This window comes from Delphinapterus leucas, chromosome 10, assembly GCF_059928025.1.
Source record: "Delphinapterus leucas isolate spDelLeu-1000000601 "Yukka" chromosome 10, BTC_Dleu_Yukka2, whole genome shotgun sequence".
In the NCBI taxonomy this organism is placed as follows: domain Eukaryota; kingdom Metazoa; phylum Chordata; class Mammalia; order Artiodactyla; family Monodontidae; genus Delphinapterus; species Delphinapterus leucas.
Genome location: NC_143138.1, coordinates 100669569 through 100690204, shown reverse-complemented (window position 1 = coordinate 100690204; position 20636 = coordinate 100669569). Strand labels below are relative to the sequence as shown.

General features: G+C 37.2%; 1 protein-coding gene and 1 pseudogene across 11 annotated transcripts in view; one reads left to right on the top strand and one right to left on the bottom strand.

The window, feature by feature from the left end:
* TMCC1 (transmembrane and coiled-coil domain family 1) overlaps positions 1-20636 on the top strand; it is a 221290-nt gene that overhangs the window by 41796 nt on the left and 158858 nt on the right. For 6 of the 11 annotated variants that reach the window (XR_016394766.1, XM_089919772.1, XM_089919769.1 and 3 more), the window contains exons 1-2: positions 871-14446; positions 18477-19178. Coding sequence is in view for 9 of the 11 variants with exons in the window: in XM_089919772.1 (XP_089775898.1) it covers positions 18603-19178 (576 nt within the window). In the remaining 2 variants the exon portion in view is untranslated. Of the gene's footprint in view, positions 1-870; positions 14447-18476; positions 19480-20636 lie in introns of those variants that run through there. The other 5 variants (XM_089919767.1, XM_089919768.1, XM_089919766.1 and 2 more) reach the window with 4 other exon arrangements.
* On the bottom strand, positions 2039-4539 carry LOC115801549 (protein SET-like; annotated as a pseudogene).

The following is a 20636-nucleotide window of genomic DNA, read 5'->3' as shown; positions in this document are numbered from 1 at the left end:
CCCTGGAGAAATATTTATTTAGATATTTTGCCCATTTTTTGATTGGGTTTTTTTGTTGATATTGAGCTGCATGAGCTTTTTGTATATTATGGAGATTGATCCCTTGTTGATCGCTTCGTTTGCAAATATTTTCTCCCATTCTGTGGGTTGTCTTTTCGTTTTGTTTATCGTTTCCTTTGCTGTGCAAAAGCTTTGAAGTTTAATCAGGTCGCATTTGTTTACTTTTGTTTTTATTTTCATTACTCTAGGAGGTGGATCCAAAAAGATATTGCTGTGATTTATGTCAAAGAGTGTTTTCCTCTAAGAGTTTTATAGTATCCAGTCTTACATTTAGGTCTTTAATTCATTTTGAGTTTATTTTTGTTTATGGTGTTAGGGAGTGTTCTAATTTCATTTGTTTACATGTAGCTGTCTAGTTTTCCCAGCACCACTTATTGAAGAGACTGTCTTTTCTCCATTGTATATTTTTGCCTCCTTTGTCATAGATTAGGTGACCATAGGTGTATGGGTTTATCTCTGGAGTTTCTATCATGTTTCATTGATCTGTATTTCTGTTTTTGTGCCAGTACCACACTGTTTTGATTTCAGTAGCTTTGTGGTATAGTCTGAAGTCAGGGAGCCTGATTCCTCTAGCTTCATTTTTCTTTCTCAAGATTGCATGGGGACACAGACATAGAGAATGGACTTGAGGACACAGAGAGGAGGAAGGGTAAGCTGGGACGAAGTGAGAGAGTGACATTGACATATATACACTGCCAAATGTAAAATAGCTAGTGGGAAGCAGCCACATAGCACAGGGAGATCAGCTTGGTGCTTTGTGACCACCTAGAGGGGTGGGATAGGGAGGGTGGGAGGGAGATGTAAGAGGGAGGGGATATGGAGATATATGTGTACATATCGCTGGTTCACTTTGTTATACAGCAGAAACTAACACAAGAGTGTAAAGCAATTATACTCCAATAAAGATGTTAAAATTTAAAAAAAGGATTGCTTTGGCTATTTGTGGTCTTTTGTGTTTCCACACAAATTGTAAAATTTTTTGTTCTAATTCTGTGAAAAATGCTAGTGGTAATTTAATAGGTATTGCATTGAATCTGTAGATTGCTTTGGGTAGTTTAGTCACTTTGACAGTATTGATTATTCCAATCTAAGAACATGGTATATCTCTCCATCTCTTTGTGTCATCTTTGATGTCTTTCATCAGTGTCTTATAGTTTTCTGTGTACAGGTCTTTTGTCTCCTTTGGTAGGTTTATTCCTGGGTATTTTATTCTTTTTGATGCCGTGGTAAATGGGATTGTTTCCTTGATTTCTCTTCTGATTTTTCGTTGTTAGTGTATAGGAATGCAAGAGATTTCTGTGTATTAATTTTGTATCCTGCAGCTTTACCAAATTTATTGTTGCGCTCTAGTAGTTTTCTCATAGCATCTGTAGAATTTTCTATGTACAGTATCACGTCATCTGCAAATAGTGGCAGTTTTACTTCTTTTCCAATTTGGATTCTTTTTATTATTATTTTTTTCTTCTCTGATTACTGTGGTTAGGACTTCCAAAACTATGTTGAGTAAAAGTGGCGAGAGTGGACATCTTTGTCTTGTTCCTGATCTTAGAGGAAATGCTTTCAGTTTTTCACTGTTGAGAAAGACATTTGCTGTGGGTGTGTCATATATGGCCTTTATTATGTTGAGGTAGGTTCCCTCTGTGCCCACTTTCTGGAGATTTTTATCATAAATGGGTGTTGATTTTGTCAAAAGCTTTTCCTGCATCTATTGAGATGATCATGTGGTTTTTATTCTTCAATTTGTTGAGGTGGTGCATCACACTGATTGATTTGCAGATATTGAAAAATCCTTGCATCCCTGGGATAAATCCCACTTGATCGTGGTGTATGATCCTTTTAATGTGTTGTTGGATTCGGTTTGCTAGTATTCTGTTGAGGATTTTTGTGTCTATGTTCATCATTGATATTGGCCTGCAATTTCCTTTTTTGGTGATATCTTTGTCTGGTTTTGGTATCAGGGTGATGGTGGCCTCATAGAATGAGTTTGGGAGTGTTCCTTCCTCTGCGAATTTTTGTAAGAGTTTCAGAAGGGTAGGTGTTAACTCTTCTCTAAATGTTTGATAGCATATGCCTGTGAAGCCATCTGGTCCCGGACTTTTGTTTGTTGGAAGAGTTTAATCACAGTTTCAATTTCAGTACTTGTAATTGGTCTGTTCATATTTTCTACTTATTCCTGGTTCAGTCTTGGAAGGTTGTACCTTTCTAAGAATTTGTCCATTTCTGCTCAGTTGTCCATTTTATTGGTGTATAGTTGCTTGTAGTAGTCTCTTATAATCCTTTGTATTTCTGTGGTGTCCATTGTAACTTCTCCTTTTTCATTTCTAATTTTATTGATTTGAGTCCTCTCCCTTTTTTTCTGGATGAGTCTGGCTAAAGGTTTATCAATGTTGTTTATCTTCTCAAAGAACCAGCTTTTAGTTTCATTGATCTTTGCTATTGTTTTCTTTGTCTCTATTTCATTTATTTCTGCTCTGATCTTCATGATTTCTTTCCTTCTGCTAACTTAGGGGGTTTTTTTGTGTGTGTATACACATTTAGTTTTATTGTAACAAAGCAATTTGTACACTTTTAACCTTTAACACTGAGCATCATCTTTCCTTTCCAGAGAAACAAAAAGAAAACTTTTAAAATAAACAGGAACAAAATTACAATAGAGAATGTCAATTGCATATAAGATCCTACAGGTTCTGCTGATTCTCCCATTGAGTGGCAGGGCTCAAGTCATCATTAGGAGAGAATTTTATTTTAAAGGTGTCATCTTAAACTGCAGAGATGTCCATTAAACATCACAATTAAACATGCCAGAGGAGAAGCCATGTTGTCAAAATGCCCACTTAACCCATCCAAACATCTCAAACCCATTCTTTGCTGACCTTCTATAACCCCATTTTTTAAAGTCTTTTTTTTCTTTTTTTAAACAAGAGAAAGTAGACAGATACATGTTGGTAAATGCTAACTGTCCATATTCACGTAGAGACACAGTGCAATCTCTGAGTCCAATATACAGAGAAAGGAGGAAAAAAGCTAGAATTCTATGCACTACTACACAGGGGCCTAGCACCCTCCAGCTTCCAGCAGAGCTAAGGGAGCAGAAGGTGTTTCTTTTTTCCCACAGAGCATGGTGGTGTTGATTCCATAAAGTTTTTGTTGAGACAAGAAGGGATAAAAATGAATTTGAAACAGAAAGGGGTAGAGATTCTTTTCTCACTGAATTTTGCTCAAGGTATTTTCCCCCAAAATAAGTTGTGAGCCATGGTATAAAGGAGAAAAGAGACCTCAAAAACAGGGCGACTGAGCACAAGAGGAGGAGGAGAAAAAAAAGACTGCAACTTGCTCCCAGGGACTGGAGAAAATTAAAAAAGGAAGGTTGGAATCCATCAGTGTTCCATTAGTCATCTTCTCCTTCATCTTCCTTCATCCTTATCCCCTTCTTCATCAGTATCTTCCAATTCTTCTTCCTCTTTATCATCATCGTCACCTTCTTCTCCTTCCCTTTCCTCATCATCCATGTCCGGAACCAAGTAGTACTGTAATGGATTTGGCCAAATATCATCTTTGATGACCTCTCCTAACTCATCTGCACCTGCATCAGAATGATCAGTAAACCAGGTGAAGAAGCTTTCTGGTTCCTTATGCTGTCTCATCCTGCTGGCTTTATTCTGCGTTTGACTTGAACGTTTTGTCACATCCTTTCTGGATTTCCATTTGATTTCAGTGGGCTTTGAAGACGGATCACCACTCTCATTCCGATGAAATTCTTTGGAGAGATCTTTATTTTCGAAGTAAGGGTTTTCATCAAAATAAGAATCTATTCTGTAACCTGATTTAATATCTCCAAATTCTGTCACTTCAACTCTTGTCAAATAATGCAGCGCCTCTTCATCCTCCTCCCCAAGCAGTGCAGACACTTGCGGATGGTTAACAAATGATGTTACCCAAAAATGTGGGGTTTTGGCGATCAATTCTGACGTCTTCTGAAGAAATGGTTGGCGGAGTTTGTTATATTTCTGTTGTACTTTCAAAATCTCCTCACTGGCTTGTTCGTCAAGTCTGTCTGTTTTCATTTTGTACTTCATCAGTATGTTCAATTGCTTCTTGCTATTCTTTTTCTTCCTTCGGCAAGTGCGGAGAAGCAGATATTTCCTCTGGCCTGGAGGCAGGAGTCAGTCTCGGTTTCTTCGGTTTCTTTGCTTGGGGTGGAAGTGAAAACTGGTGTTTGGGGGCCATGCTGGGAGAAAAGCCAAGAATCCACCCAAGGAAAGAGGCTCGTACCAGGAGCTCTGAGAACTTTAACTTTGGGTTTTGTTTGTTCTTCTTTCTCTAGTTGCTTTACGTGTAAGGCTAGGTTGGAGGTATGTGTTTAATAGTAGTTAAAAAAAAAAAAATAGCAGCTAACACTTACTGAGTATTTGCTTACTTCTTGCCAGGCACTATATAAAGTACTTTCCATGCATGCATTTCTCATTTATTCTTTACAGTAACCCCATGAGATGGGAAATATTTTTATCCATACTTTAGAGATCAAATTAAGTAATTTGCTCAAGGACCCACAGTTAGTAGGCAAGTGAGCCATAATAGCATGTACTGCATGTTTTAAAATTTTACTTCATTTAAGAAATACTGAAAGGTTTTGTATGAAAGTCTGATTTCAGTAGACCATTTTGTTTCAGCTTTGAGGAATTTATATCTTTAGGATTGTTGAGAATCATACAAAGTAAATTATTTAGAGCTACAGAAAATGTTTTGTCATATATGGTAATATTTCATTTGTTTAATATTGAAAGGGGATAAAGAGTTATAAATGTTTCCAGATTGGTAAAGTTTACCTCTGTTGAAGAAATGTAGCTTTCAAAGAAATTAACCATTTTAGAATAGTAATTTTTCTGAAAGGTGTGTTCCTTTTTGGCCTTGTAAGAAAAAAATTTTCACCCTCTTAAAGACAGTTTTCTGTGTATGATGAATCTGTTCTTTCTTTCTTTCTTTCTTTTAAAATTTTTGACTGTACTCCATGGCATGTGGGATCTTAGTTCCCCAACCAGGGATTGAACCTGCGCCCCCTGCATTGGTGGTGCAGAATCTTAACCACTGGACTGCCAGGGAAGTCCCTAATGAATCTGTTCTTGATAACTCAGGGCTTTTGTTAGGACCATCAGTTAATTTATTTCACTGTAATGCACTACTTTTTTTCTTTTCCCTTGCTCTAAGTTCTCTTATTGTTTGTGTACACTGCTTCTTATAATTCTTTTATTTAAATAAACGTAAGAATTAATATGTAAGTCAAGAATTAGATTGGCCTCACCTGTAAAGAAGCATGCAGCTCACCAGATTCTGGGGGGAAAAAAAATATAGTATTCTTATAGCTACCATGAATTGGGTACTTCCAAATTTGGCAGAGGTGATTTTCATATATTATTTCTTTTAATTCTTACAACAACCATATGAGTTAGATATTATTATAGAAAATGAGACTGAGGCTTAGAAAGCCAAGACTCCCTTTGCTACCAATTATTGAAACTGACAATCAAATATAGGACTAATTGGTTCTAAGGTCTAGATTCTTATCTACTATTTCATACTCCTTGCATTTGTTTCCTGATTGTTTCACAGTTCTTGGCTCAGTGTTGAGTATGTAGGTGTTCAAAACTAATGTTTGTTTCTTTATCACTTTATTAAATTTTTTAAAATTTTAATGAAGTATAATTAACATGCAATAAGTTGCACATAAAGTTTTTAATTTAGTGAGTTTTGACATAAGTATACACTTTTGAAACCATCACCATAATCAAGATAAATATTTTCATCACCCCCCAAAGTTTCCCCTTGTCCCTTGTAATCCATCTTTCCCTCCAATCCCATGCACAGGCAACCACTGTAGGTTAATTTTATATGCATACATATATATGTATATTATATATAATTTTTTATATAAATGGAATCATAAATCTTGTATTTTTGCTTGGCTTCTTTTACTCAGCATAATGCTTTTGAAGTTCATTGATGTTATTGCATGTATTGATCTTTTTTTTTTTTTTTAGTTTTTATTGCTGAGCAGTGTTCTATCATATGGATTGTTATCCATCTAGTTTGGGGGCTATTATAAATAAAGCTGCTGTAAACATCTATGTACAAGTCTTTGGATGTATGTTTTCATTTCTCTTGGGTAAAAATCTGGAATGGAATGGATAGGTCATATGGAGGGTGTTTGTTAAATTTTTTAAGAAAGTGCTGTTAGCTTCCTGTTGCTGTAACAAATGACCACAAACTTAATGGCTTAAAACAACACATGTTTATTGTCTTACATTTCTGGGGGCCAGAAGTCTGAAATGGATCTCACTAGGCTAAAATCAAGATGTTGGCAAGGCTGTATTTTTTCTGGAGATTCTAGGGGAGAATCCTATTTTCTTGCCTCTTGCTTCTAGAGGCTGTTTATACTCCTTGGTTCATGACCCCCTTTCATCTTCAAAATATAATCATACCGACCTCTCTTTCTGTGTCCCATCGCCTCTGACTCTGACACTCTTGCCTCCCTCTTTCACTTATAAGGACCTATGTGATTACATTGAGCCCACCTGGATAATGCAGGATAACCTCCCAGTGTCAAAATCTTTGATTCCATCATGTCTGCACAGTCTCTCTTGTCAGGTAAGGCAACATATTCACAGGATAGAAACATTTTTGGGGGGCCGTTCTGCCTACCATACTGCCACACGTTTTCCAAAGAGGTTATACCATTTAGTATTAGCACTAGCTGCAGTTGCTCCACATCCTCTCTGATACTTAGTTTGAGTGATCTTTTAAATCAATTTAATTAAAAGAATTTTAATTTTCATTTTGAAATAATTTCAAATCTATAAAGAGTTGCAAAACTAGACAAAGAATCCCCCGAATTCTTCACCCAGAGTCCCCAAAGTTCACATTTTATTGATCACAGTACAATTACCAAAATCAGGAAGTGAACATCAATACAATACTGTTATCTAACCTATAAATCCTGTTCAAATTTTGCCAATTATCTTTTCTTTTGTTTCCCGGTCCAAGATCCAGGGCAGAGTCCGTATAGTCTCCTTTAATTTGGGACGATTCCTCAGTCATTCTTTAACTTTTGTGAGTTAGACCAGTATTAAACTGGTATTAGGCCTCCTTTATACTTAGATTATTGAGGACCCCAAAAAGCTTTTGTTTATTTGGGTTATGTTTATTGATATTTACTGTATTAGCAATCAAAACAGATTTTAAAGAATATTTAATTAATTTAAAAAGTAATAAACCCATTACATGTTAATATGAATAACACGTCATTTTCTAAAATAATATTTAATAAGAGTAGGATTATTTTACATTTGTGCCAATCTCTTTAATGTTTGACTTCATACAAGACAGCTAGATTCTTATATCCCATTAGCCCTAAGAGCCATGAGAACGTCATGTTATCCTCATGAGAGGGTGAAAGTGAAAAAGGCAAAAAATGTCTCAATATTATCATAAGGGTTATGATAATAACCCTGTTGTTTTCTCTTCTTGAGGTGGTTTTGTCTGGTTTTGGTATCAGTAATGCTGTCTTCATAGGATGATTAGGAAGTATTCCCTCCTCTTCAATTTTTTGGAAAAGTTTAAGAAAGATTGGTATTAGTTCTTCTTTAAATGCTTGGTAGAATTGACCAGTGAAACAAATCAAGTCAGGGCTTTTATTTGTCAGGAGATTTTTGATTACTGATTCAATCTCCTTACTCTTTATAGGTCTATTTTCCTATTTCCTCTTTTTTTTTTAAAAAAAAATTTTTATTTATTTATTTATGGCTGTGTTGGGTCTTTGTTGCTGCACGTGCGCGGGCTTTCTGTAGTTGTGGCGAGCGGGGGCTACTCTTCGTTGTGGTGCGTGGGCTTCTCATTGCGGTGGCTTCTCTTGTTGTGGAGCACGGGCTCTAGGCACGCGGGCTTCAGTGGTTGTGGCTCGTGGGCTCTAGAGTGCAGGCTCAGTAGTTGTGGCACACGGGCTTAGTTGCTCTGCGGCATGTGGGATCTTCCCGGACCAGGGCTCGAACCCGTGTCCCCTGCATTGGCAGGCGGATTCTTAGCCACTGCGCCACCAGGGAAGTCCCTTTCTATTTCTTCTTGATTTAGTCTTGGTAGATTTTGTGTTTCTAGGAATTTGTGAGCTAATATATGGTCTGTCCTGGAAGGTGTCCCATGTGAACTTGAGAAGAATGTGTATGCAGTTGCTTTCGAATGTCCTAGTCTTTAGGGTCTTGCTCCCGATAGGGGGGAAAGGAGGCGGGGAGAAGGATTGGGAGAACAGGAAACCAGTCCTTTAAATAAATCCCTTGGAAGTCACTTAGCTGGAGAGGGAGGGCCTTGCAACTACAGGGTGGTACGAGGTGGTGGGGAGGTAAGGTGCAACAAAAATGGGCACCTGTCTCTTTGCAGCTTTGTGATCAGAAGCAATAATCAGTGATCAGGGCATAGATCTGTGATATTTGGAAGACAGGGTCTTTTTTTTGCCCACCCTAGGTCCCACAAGCTGTGTCCAAGCTGTTGTAGGAACCTTGCTCAGCTCACGTCCATGTTGCTGGAGGAAGCTGCGTAGCTGCTACAGTGCTAAGAGTTGAAATTGAAATTAAATGCAACTTATTGTCCAAGCCTTCCCCCCTGGAAGATCCAAGCCTTAAATAGACTCCATAGTTCCAAAATACATCAGATAGAGTCTGCCAGTGCATTTGCTGTCTAGCAGTTATCAACTACTCACTGGGCAGTCTCACTTTGACCATATTTCTCACTTTAATGAAACACTGTATCTTAGTATTTTGTATTCTCATGTTTGCGTGTTCATTCATTCACAGAACAGTTTAAGCTAAGGTGCTGTAACTACCTGTTCTTTGTAGTCACTGTAAGGTCCTCTTGCTTTGGCCATATTTATTGAATAAACTCAAGGAAGTGTGATAAAACTATATTTCTGACTGAAGAGATTACATTTTTCAAAGTAGTAAATGTCTTTTGAATTTCCTTGATTATATCTTTCTCATTTCTGTCTCAAGAGAAAGATTTGTTTTGAGTGTGAATGACTGGGCTGGGAAAAGATGTTGCTAAATCACAAATCCCCTTAGGAGGTAGCTGGAAAAATGTTGTCCCTTATAAAATAGAAGCATGAGAAGAAATAATGACTTCAAGAATAGAACTGTTGAATAAATTTGCAGTGTAGCAAAGCATAAAGTATGTGTTACCATTGAAACCATCTCAAATGACCTACAGTGAAGGAGAAAGAGCATAAGTTAGAGACTTTTTTAAAATCTGAAAAACATGATGAAGTTTCATTTCTAAACTTTGTGTTCATCCATTTACTCTAGAGAGATTTACGACTGGCTCTGTGGCAGTTGAGCAAAATTTGACATTCTGAAGGCGTATTGAAATGTAACATATGTTATATGTTTATTATGAGTGTTTTTTCCTTTTTCTTTTGAATGACGTATTGTGACTGCTTGATGATGTAAGAAATTTGAAATCAGAATTTAAAAAAAATTGAAGTATAGTTGATTTACAGCGTTGTGTTAGTTTCAGGTGTACAGCAAAGTGATTCAGTTATGCACACACACACAAACACACACACACATATATCTATTCTTTTTCAGATTCTTTTCCATTTTAGGTTATTAAAAGATATTGAACATAGCTCCCTGTGGTATACAGTAGGCCTTGTTTATCTGTTTTATATATAGTAGTATGTATCTGTTAAGCACAAAGTCCCAGTTTATCCCTACCCCCTTTCCGCTTTGGCAAGCGTAAGTTTGTTTTCTCTGTCTGTGAGTCTGTTTCTGTCTTGTAAATAAGTTTATTTCATTCTTTTTTATGGCTGAGTAGTAGTCCATTGTATACATAATACCACATCTTCTTCAACCATTCATCTGCTGATGGACATTTAGGTTGCTTCCATGTCTTGGCTATTGTAACTAGTGCTGCTATGAATATTGGGGTGCATGTATCTTTTTTAATTAGAGTTTTCTCTGGGCATATACCCAAGAGTGGGATTGCTGGATCGTATGGCAACTCTATTTTTAGTTTTTTAGGGAACCTCCATACTGTTTTCCATAGTGGCTGCACCAGCTTACATTGGGAAAGTCCTTATTTCCTCTTCATTTATGAAGGATATTTTCACTGGATATAGAATACTGGTTTGGCAGTTTTTTCTTACATTTTAAAGTTGCTACTCCAGTATCATCTTGCTTGCACAGTTGCTGACAAGAAGCTTATTATAATCCTTATCCTGTTCCTCTGTATATAATATGTTTTCCCCTCTCTGACTGCCTTCAAGATTTTCTCTTTGCCTTTCAGCGATTTGAATATGATATGCTTAGTTTTTTTGTTTTTGTTTTTTTGTTATTTATCCTGTTTGATGTTTTTGGACCTTTTTAAGTCTGTAGTTTGGTGTCTTGTTACTAATTTTGGTAAGTTCTTGGCCATTCAAATATTTCTTCTGCTCTGTTCTTTCTTCTCCAGGCACTCTGAGTGTTACACGGTTTGATATTTTCCCACAGTTCTTGGATTTTTTTTTCTGTTTTATTTTCCTATTCTTTTTCTTCCTTACATTTCAGTTTGAGCAATTTCTATTAGCCGGTCTTCAAGTTCACTGATTCTTTTTTTAGCTGTTTCAAATCTACTAATAAGCTTGTCAGAAGCATTTGTTATTTATTACCATGTTTTTTCCACTTGATTTTTTCTTATGAATTCCATGTCTCTCTGAAATTACCTATCTGATCTTGCATGTTGTCTACCTTTTCCATTAGAGTCTTCACTATATTAATCATGTTTTAAATTCCCTGATAACTCTAAAATCTATATCATGTCTGAATCTAGTTCTGATAATTGCTTTGTTTCCTCAAACTGTGTTTTTATTACTGCCTTTGGCATGCTTCATAATTTCTTGTTGAAACGTGACCATTTTGTATAGAACAGGAAGTACTGAGGTAAATATCTGATATGCTTGGAGAACACTGCAAGTTTCCTTCTGCTAGTCCTTTAGGGTGGAATTTGAATTAATCTGTTAGGGGTTGAGCTATGTTTAAACATTATTATTGCTATGGTTACCAGAGTTGACATTTGTTGTTGCCATGGAAACCAGAGACTTCAGATTTCCCTAGTGTCTCTTATCTCCCTGCTTGGCTTTGGGTTTTCCCTTTGTGCTGTTTCACACAGTGAGTTCGTCCTTTGCAGCTATATTCCATTGTTATTTTTACTCAAAGCTTATTAGCCTGGTAGTGGAGGGTGGGGGGAGTTCTGTGGTGGTTTGTTAAACCTCAGATTTTGGCAGGCACTAGAACCTGGATCTTGGAGCTGTGGCCTTCATAAAACTTTCTACTTCTAGGAGTGGAGTTGTTCCCCGTCCTTGTTTTTCCCCAACTGCTGCATCTGGGTTAGGTTTTCTAACACCCCCCCCCCTTTTTTTAAGGCAAAGTTTTTTTTTAAAATAGATTTTAACCAATAATAGTTTATTCTTTATTTGAATTTTCTATTTAAAGCAGCCTTCTCTGCCCCTGTATTTTATTTTATTTTATTTTATTTTTTTGGCCATACCACAGGATCTTAGTTCCCCAACCAGGGATCCATCCCATGCCCCCTGCAATGGAAGTGTGGAGTCTTAACCACTGGACCACCAGGGAAGTCCCTAAGTTAAAGTTTTTAAAGCCCTTTCCCCCTGTATTAAGATTGTTACTTTAGAGAAATAGTGAAGATTGGGTGTAGTCTCCTTTTCTTTCTTCCAGCTATAGTGAGATTCTGCCAGTGTTCTCAGGGTACAGGCCTTGGTGATTTTTTTTTTCTTGCAGATTAAATCTTTCATTCCATAGGGAGATAGGGGAAATAGATCTGGGCTGATTGGCATTGGCTGCCAAGCTCCACAGAGGTGGGGGCAGGGATGAGGAACTTTCTTTGCATTTTCTCAGATCCCCTCCCCCCCGCCCCCGCATTAGAGAGCCTTTTGGGGTTTCTGGAGGAAAAGCCTGTAATAGGGTGGAAACTCTCCTATGATTGCAGCCCGCAGAGACTTTACACTCTCATGCTAGCCCACATTCAGTCTTCAGCAATTTATCATAATTTGTGGTTTAATCTTCCTGACCGCAATGGGATTCTTTCATGCTCTTGGGGCTGTATTTCCTTTGGTTAGAGAGAAAGGTTTCTCTCTTTTAGGTTTTTGGGTGCTTGTCCAGCCTCTGTATTGCTTCATCCCATCTGTATTGCCGACAGGTTGGGTCAGGAGACAGTGTGGGTGGTGGGGAGAATGTGGTTTCATCTACTCTTTCTAAACCTTAGGAATCCACATTGTGGTCAGAATAACTTGTGAAACTTGCCTTAGTGCTCAGCATATGGATCAGTTTTTGTAAGTGATCTCTTTGTGCTTGATAGAGTATTTATTCTGCAGTTACTGGGTGCTGTGTTATATATATGTCTGTTTAGTTCCAGTTTGTTAACCATGCTATTCAAATCTATATTTATCTCTTTATTTCCTCCTATTTAGGTCATTTAGTCTATCAATTACTGAGATAGATGTTAAAAATTTCCCCATTATGATTATGGATATATTTCACTTCTCCTTGTAGTTCTGCTAAGTTGTGCTTTATGTATTTGGAGGCTATGTTATTGCATGCATACAAATTTTAAATTATGTCTTCCTGATGAATTCTACATTTAATCCTATGAATTACTCCTCTGTTAACGCTTTTTGCATTATAATCTACTTTGAGTACTATTAATAAAGCTAGAGCAGCTTTTGTTTAGTTTATGTTTGTGTGACCTTTTCCATACGTTTTATTTTAATTGTTCTCTATATTTTTGGTGTGATTCTTTTAGACACCATAAGATTGAAATTTTTTTTTTTTTGGCCATGCTGCGCAGCTTGTGGGATCTTAGTTCCTAGACCAGGGATTGAACCCGGACAACTGCAGTGAAAGCACCAAGTCCTAACCACTGGACCACCAATTCCCTGTTTTTTATTTAGTACAATGATTTTTTTCTTTTGGTCCACTTACTTTTAATGTAATTACTGGAATATTTGGGTTTACAGTTGACATCTTATATTTTGCTTTTTATATGTTCTACTTATCTGTGATCTTGCTTTCCCGCCTTTTTGCATTTATTTGGGTATTTTAATTCTGCTTTTCCTTTCTATTAGCCTAGTAGTTATATACTCTTCTACTATTTTTAAATGTTTACCCTAGAGATTAAAACATTTAACATGTATTTACTTTCTTTTTTTCAAATATGTAAGTTTATTTTTTCTCAACATAATAATAGTCATAAAGTACAAAATTCAAAAGGTAGAAAAAGTTTAAAGATGGAAAATCCTCCATTCACATCTGCCCACCAGCCACTTAGTTCTCCAGATGACTCAGAAATGAGTATCCACCAGTACAGGCATCTGGCCTCTTCACTAGCCCCCAAACGTATACTGTATTTACTGATCTGTGCTGTGTTTACTGCTCTCTAGCTGGGAATCTTGGCCTATATCTTCCTGCTTATTCATCCATCTTCTCATCCTTCATTAAAGCTTCTTTCTCCTTCTTGAAGCTTTTCTGGACAAATCTAATCTAACTAATCTTCTGCTTCTGATGGTAATCACAGTTTTCCTCCCACAGTTTAGCACTTAATTATGTTGTTTTGTGCTGTTTTTCTTAAGTTGCAAGTATGTAAATCTTACTTTCCATCCTAGATTGTGAGTTCCTTGAGGGTAAGATAGGATACGTTATTTGGTCTGTATAATGCTGAGCACAAAGCAGATGCCCCCCAAATATGTGCCTAGGTAAATTGCTTCTCTGGTAATGGCTGTCAGAAACTTGTTTTCCAGGAAATTTTCAATTTTGGTGCATCTTGAGCCTCAATTGTTCAGGGTAGATATAGTTTTTAAGAGTTGCTTTTAAATATAAAATTGCAGGTAGACAATTGGAAGCTACTTGAAAAATATTTGCTTATAAAATTATGCTGTTTTTCATGTATGTACTTGTTTTGCATTTCATGTTACTTTAAGATCAGAATTAATGGAATATCCATTCCTAATTCAGTATCATAGTGTAAAAATATTCATTGCTATTTATAAAACACGCCACTTTCTTTTTTAAGTATTGACAAGTTTCTTTTTTTCCCAAGGTATTTTTCCTTGATTACAGTTTTTTATTATACCTTTGCAAAATTAGAAAATACTAAAAAACACTAGAAAAAATTACCCTACTCCCACCAGTGAGAGATAAGTGTTAACATTTTGTTATGTGTATACTTACTTTTCTTTGTTTATATAGATGTTTCCGTCTTGTAAGTTTCTCACTTTGTATTTCTTAATGTTTGCTTTTCAGCTTTTCCTAAAAGGATTCCAGAACACCTTAGAAGTGCTTGAGGAAGAGTGATAAAGGCAAGTATCCAACTCTTTATCATCAGTGAAATAACTTGGTTCATAGCCAGACCAGAAAGCTTTGGTCACCATATCTATCACAAAAACTAAACAGTTGGGAAGAAAAACTTAAAGGAAAAAAAGAAAGATAATTCATATATAATTTGGAATTTTTTTGCAAAACTGTTGTAGAAAAATTCTTTAAAATTCTGAGAATTTAACAAAGTTATCTGAAATACCTGGTTTGTTGGTGGCTACCGGTTTTCTTCCTCTTTTTTCCCCACTTTTCACCCCTTCGCCTGCCCCCTTTCTCCCATGTCCTTTTGTTCCCTTTGCTCTTTACCCATTTCCTCTGGCTTACTAAAAGAACTTTACTTTTCAGAGAAGCTGAATGAATAAAAGAGAAGCTAACATTTCCTTCTTTCGAAAGCACACTTAGCTTTACTGTTGTACTTGTTTGTGTTAAACCAGAGACCTCAATATGGTTATTTGGGAAATTTTATAAATTGAGCAACAGTTACTATTGGTTTGAATTTTACTACTGTCTTACAGAAGAAAATAGGGGAGTTCTAAAAAACTTTCACATTATTGAATTCCTTTAGTGCTTGCTTTTCTTACTGTCACAAGTTTTATATAATTAATTATTATAGCATTACTGTCTTTGGTATTTTTGGCATAGCATTTGACCTTCCTTAATATTTGTCACAAATTAAAAGGTGGCCTTCAAGATTTTTTCTTGGCCTACAGAAAGTTTTACCAAGTTTCACAGTATTTGACAAGAAATATTTCTTTCTTTCTTTTTCTTTTTTTTTTTTTGGACAAGAAATATTTCTTGTTTGTGTTGATGTCACAGCAGTAATGCAGATGATAGGTACAAGTACCAGATTACATTTTATAATCAGTGCAACAGGTTGTTTTTCAAAATTCTTGTCTAACAACTTGATGTTCAAAGCTCAATTAAGTTTCTTTAGTGTTCCATGTTAAGTAAGCTTCTGTTAGTATCATTAATATATGTTTTGCCTTTAGAAATCCCAGAATTTATTACTCTCCTTCTAGGTAATCTTTGCAGCTATGTCGATATCCTGTGCAAGCTCTGGCTTGAAAATTAACACTTTATTTCTAGGTTTTCCTAGACATGCTGGCATTTCCTTGTAATTGATCATTTTGAATTATTTGAAAATAAATAATGTAGACATGCTAGTGAAATCTCAAATGAAGTTACTGACATTTAAAATGTACCAGATTCTCCATTTTTTAAAAAATAAGAAGCAGGTGACTACCTGATTAGTTTATAATACTCTTTAGAGTATTTATAATACCTAATACTATGTAAATGCTATGAAAATAGTTATAGATGCAATGTAAATGCTATATAAATAGTTGCTGGGCACATGGCAAATTCAGGTTCTGCTTTTTGGAACATTCTGGAACTCCCCCACCCCCAATATTTTCCATCTGAGATTGGTTAAATTGAAACTGATTTGCTGAGTAATAAATTCCTGATATGTTTATATATGAGACAAGTGGGTCATTTGGTTTTCCAGCTAACCTTGACACCATTCCTCTCTTCATGGTATCTTTTATTCTCATGGGAGAAGCTTATTTTACATATTTACTTTCAAAATCAACCCAAAAAAAAATCAGTTGTATTATTTAGCTAATGCAATATAAATAAGAAAAAAAGTAAATTACTTCCTCATTATCAGCCTGCTGCTTTCACAGTGGAAGAAGAGATTACTTGATATACACTGTTACTGGATTATCTTGGTTACATAGCCCTTTTTCTCTGAGAAGCTTAATGCTTTGCAGAGTGAAAATAATTCAATAACTATTAGTCTGTGCTACAAACTCTTGAGAGAAGATGAGGATAATTAAACACATACACTATTGGCAACATTTTTCCCCACAAGGAGCCACAGAAAACTCCAGTACAAGCCAAGACAGTTGTTAATCTAGTAAGGATTAAGGGCCTCTTTCTTGGCTCTTGAAAAGGGAAAAGGAAATATAAAGCAATACACAGTCAGGAAAAAGGTAGGAGGCCCCCAGTGGTGTGGCAAGATTTCGGTGTGGCCACAAAGAATTTGAGTGAAAGGCCGTGAAATTTCCCATTCTCATGGCTCCTACTCATTTGCTTAGTTTGGGAGCAAAGAATTTTGTGGTATTTAGACAGTAGGAAGGTACTGGTGAGATACAAAGGTCTTTAACGCTGTCAGCACAGTTTACTCTCCTGAGTCATGAAGAGGTTAGCAGATTGGAAAATAGGCATGAAAGAATATGGTCAGCAGAGCCACAATGACAATGTCCATATACATGATGAGAAGGTCTTCTGAGAGTAGTTACCAGGAAGAAAGGTCTAGTGGGTTTGCATTCCTGTCCCTTTGACCTCTAGTAGCCTGGAGGTCACAGTGAACTCTTAAATCCAGCTAATTTATGCCTTTTAGATTGCTACTTGGTGGCCAGGGGTCTGCATATCCCCAGAACGTGACCGCCTTAGGTGCTTCACTAGTAGTGACTTAGACTGTTCAAAGTACTTGGTGTAGTGTAGGGAGTTTTAAAGCTGTTTGAATGAAAGTCTGAGGTAAAATATGGAAATAAAGACCTTCCTACACCATATTTTGCCCTCCCTAGCAGGTTCTGTACATTAATATAATTTTGTTTTATATATTTGCAGAAACTCAATTAAAAAAAAACACACTTTCTGCTTTGAAAACTCTCATCCTTACCATTCCCCTCCCTTTTTTTGGCATGTGATTTCTGTAACCATGGCAATTGTGCTGACCTTGCATCTCTTAGTTTCAACTTCCTTTTAATTTCCTGCATTTAATATTGGTATGTGGTTGCTATTTGACCTTTCTTTTTCTCTACTTTTAGTCATACCTGGTTACTGTGTCACTTCTTTGCTTTTGAATTTTTGTGAATACAGTTGTCCCTTGGTATCCTTGGAGGATTGGTTCCAGGACCCCTGCAAATACAGAGATCCTCAGATGCTCAAGTCCTTTATATAAAATGGCATAGTATTTGCATATAACTATGCACATCCTCCCATATACTTTAAATCATCTTTAGAGTATTTATAATACCTAATACTATGTAAATGCTATAAAAATAGTTACAGATGCAATGTAAATGCTATATAAATAGTTGCTGGGCACATGGCAAATTCAGGTTCTGCTTTTTGGAACATTCTGGAACTCCCCCACCCCCAATATTTTCCATCTGAGATTGGTTAAATCTGCAGATGTGGAACCTGTGGATATGGAGGACTGACTGTGTATGGGAAGCCTCTGTCAGGGTTGACACTGTTCAAAGAAAGGCATTTCTTTGAGTATCTTATCTTGATAGCTGGTACTGAGCAAAGCTTTAGTCTCTCTGAAGACAGATTCTCTCTGGATCATTCACTCATATGGTGCCAAAAGGTCATTTGGGCTTCAGCAGAGAATTCAACTTATAAGATTTTAATTTACATTTTCTTCTCAAAAGAGCAAACCTATCACTTCTAGTTGCCAGTGACCTTGATGAGTATGAAAGTTAACCAGAAATTCCTCTTTTCCATTAAAATCCACATATAGTTAGGTTGGGATATTCACTTCTCACTATTATTCTTTGAATTTACTCTACTGAGCTTTAGCGTACAGATAATTGTGATTTTGAATGAGAGGAATAATTTAAATTGCCTCAGCAAGACTGTATATATTGAATGCTCTGTGCTCTGTTCTCCCTTATTCCCCAAGTAATGGCTGTTCTCTTAAATATTATGGTTTCCATTCCAAGATGACTCCTCTAGTATTCAGTTCTTCTTCATATTGAAACTTGTAGGATTTTTTAAAACGTTGCTCTTTTCATTTCCTGTGTACTTGTTTCTGAGCTTTTTCTCCTATTCTAGAAGATAATCATTACCCACTATCTGGAAAACTATCTTTTAATCTTCTGATTAAAGATTGCTTAATTGTTTGGCTAGTGGCATGTTTTTCTTTGTTTTAACCCTGGAGTTTCTGCATGGATTTATAATATGAGGTTCTTTTTTTTCTTTTCTTTTCTTTTTTAACATTAGATAGGCATGAAGCCTTCGTCTCAAAGCTGCATGTGTAGTTACTGTTGAAGCAATGCCTACCTAATTTGACAGCCTTGGTGTGTTTAAAAATTTTTGAGTTTGCAAATAATCGTATTAAGTCTACTGATGGAGCCTTCGGGCAGTGAACAGTTATTTGAGGACCCTGATCCTGGAGGCAGATCCCAAGATGCAGAGGCCAGAAAGCAGACAGAATCAGAACAAAAGTTGTCTAAAATGACCCACAATGCTTTGGAGAACATTAATGTGATTGGCCAAGGCTTGAAGCATCTCTTCCAGCACCAGCGCAGGAGGTCATCAGTGTCTCCACATGATGTGCAACAAATTCAGGCAGATCCAGAACCCGAAATGGATCTAGAAAGCCAGAACGCGTGTGCTGAGATTGATGGTGTCCCCACCCACCCCACAGCTCTGAATCGTGTCCTGCAGCAGATCCGAGTGCCACCCAAGATGAAGAGAGGGACAAGCTTGCATAGTAGGCGGGGCAAGCCAGAGGCCCCAAAGGGAAGTCCCCAAATCAACAGGAAATCTGGCCAGGAGATGGCAACTGTTATGCAGTCCGGCCGACCCAGATCTTCATCCACTACTGATGCTCCTACCAGCTCCACTGTGATGGAAATAGCTTGTGCTGCTGCTGCTGCTGCTGCTGCGTGTCTGCCAGGGGATGAGGCATCTGCAGAACGGGTAAGTCTGTTAGATTATCTGTTAACTTATTGTTCTTTGTATCTAGGACTCTGCAAACTTTGCTTTGGTGACTAAAAAGATGTATCTGGGCTTCGCTGGTGGCGCAGTGGTTGAGAGTCCGCCTGCCGATGCAGGGGACACGGGTTCGTGCCCCGGTCCGGGAAGATCCCACATGCCGCGGAGCAGCTGGGCCCGTGAGCCATGGCCACTGAGCCTGCATGTCCGGAGCCTGTGCTCCACAACGGGAGAGGCCACAACAGTGAGAGGCCCGCGTACCACAAAAAAAAAGAAAAAAAAAGAGGTATCTATCTCATCAAGTACCTCAAAGTTGTGGCAAAAGATGGTTTCCCTTTTCATTAAATAAGTGAGATGAATAATAATCGTTATAGCTAATAATGAATCCTTATAATTATATTCCTATTTGCTTCCTAACATATTGCTGTATTTTATTTTAACCTTTTGCTAAAACCTTCAGTATATTTCATGTGCTCTTCATGTATTATATGAAAAGGCTCAGTTTTATGGTAGAGAAATAAAGATGCTTTGTTTGTTCTTGTTGCTTTAGTTTTGCGCATGAACTGGCTTTCTTACATTAGTGAACATAATGAATAGAGCTCTGGAATCTGGGTTTGTGCTTAGCATGGAAATATACTAAATTGCTTATAATTTCATTACACAATGTACCACATTATCAGCATTCAGTATACATTTTGCCTTCTACAGTAGAACGTATGCATTCTTACCATTTACTCTTTTTAAAAAAATTTTTGAATTTTATTTTTTTATACAGCAGGTTCTTATTAGTCATCAATTTTATACACATCAGTGTATACATGTCAATCCCAATCACCCAATTCATCACACGACCATCCCCACCCCCACCTGCAGCTTTCCCCGCTTGGTGTCCATACGTTTGTTCTCTACATCTGTGTCTCAACTTCTGCCCTGCAAACCGGTTCATCTGTACCATTTTTCTAGGTTCCACCTACATGCGTTAATATACGATCTTTGTTTTTCTCTTTTTGACTTATTTCACTCTGTATGACAGTCTCTAGATCCATCCACGTCTCAACAAATGACCCAATTTCATTCCTTTTATGGCTGAGTAATATTCCATTGTATATATGTGCCACATCTTCTTTATCCATTCGTCTGTCGATGGGCATTTAGGTTGCTTCCATGACCTGGCTATTGTAAATAGTGCTGCAATGAACATTGGGGTGCCTGTGTCTTTTAGAATTATGGTTTTCTCTGGGTATATGCCCAGTAGTGGGATTGCTGGATCATATGGTAATTCTATTTTTAGTTGTTTTTTTTGTTTGTTTGTTTTTGTGGTACGCGGGCCTCCCACTGTTGTGGCCTCTCCCGTTGGGGAGCACAGGCTCCGGATGTGCAGGCTCAGCGGCCATGGCTCACGGGCCCAGCCACTCCGCGGCATGTGGGGTCTTCCCGGACCGG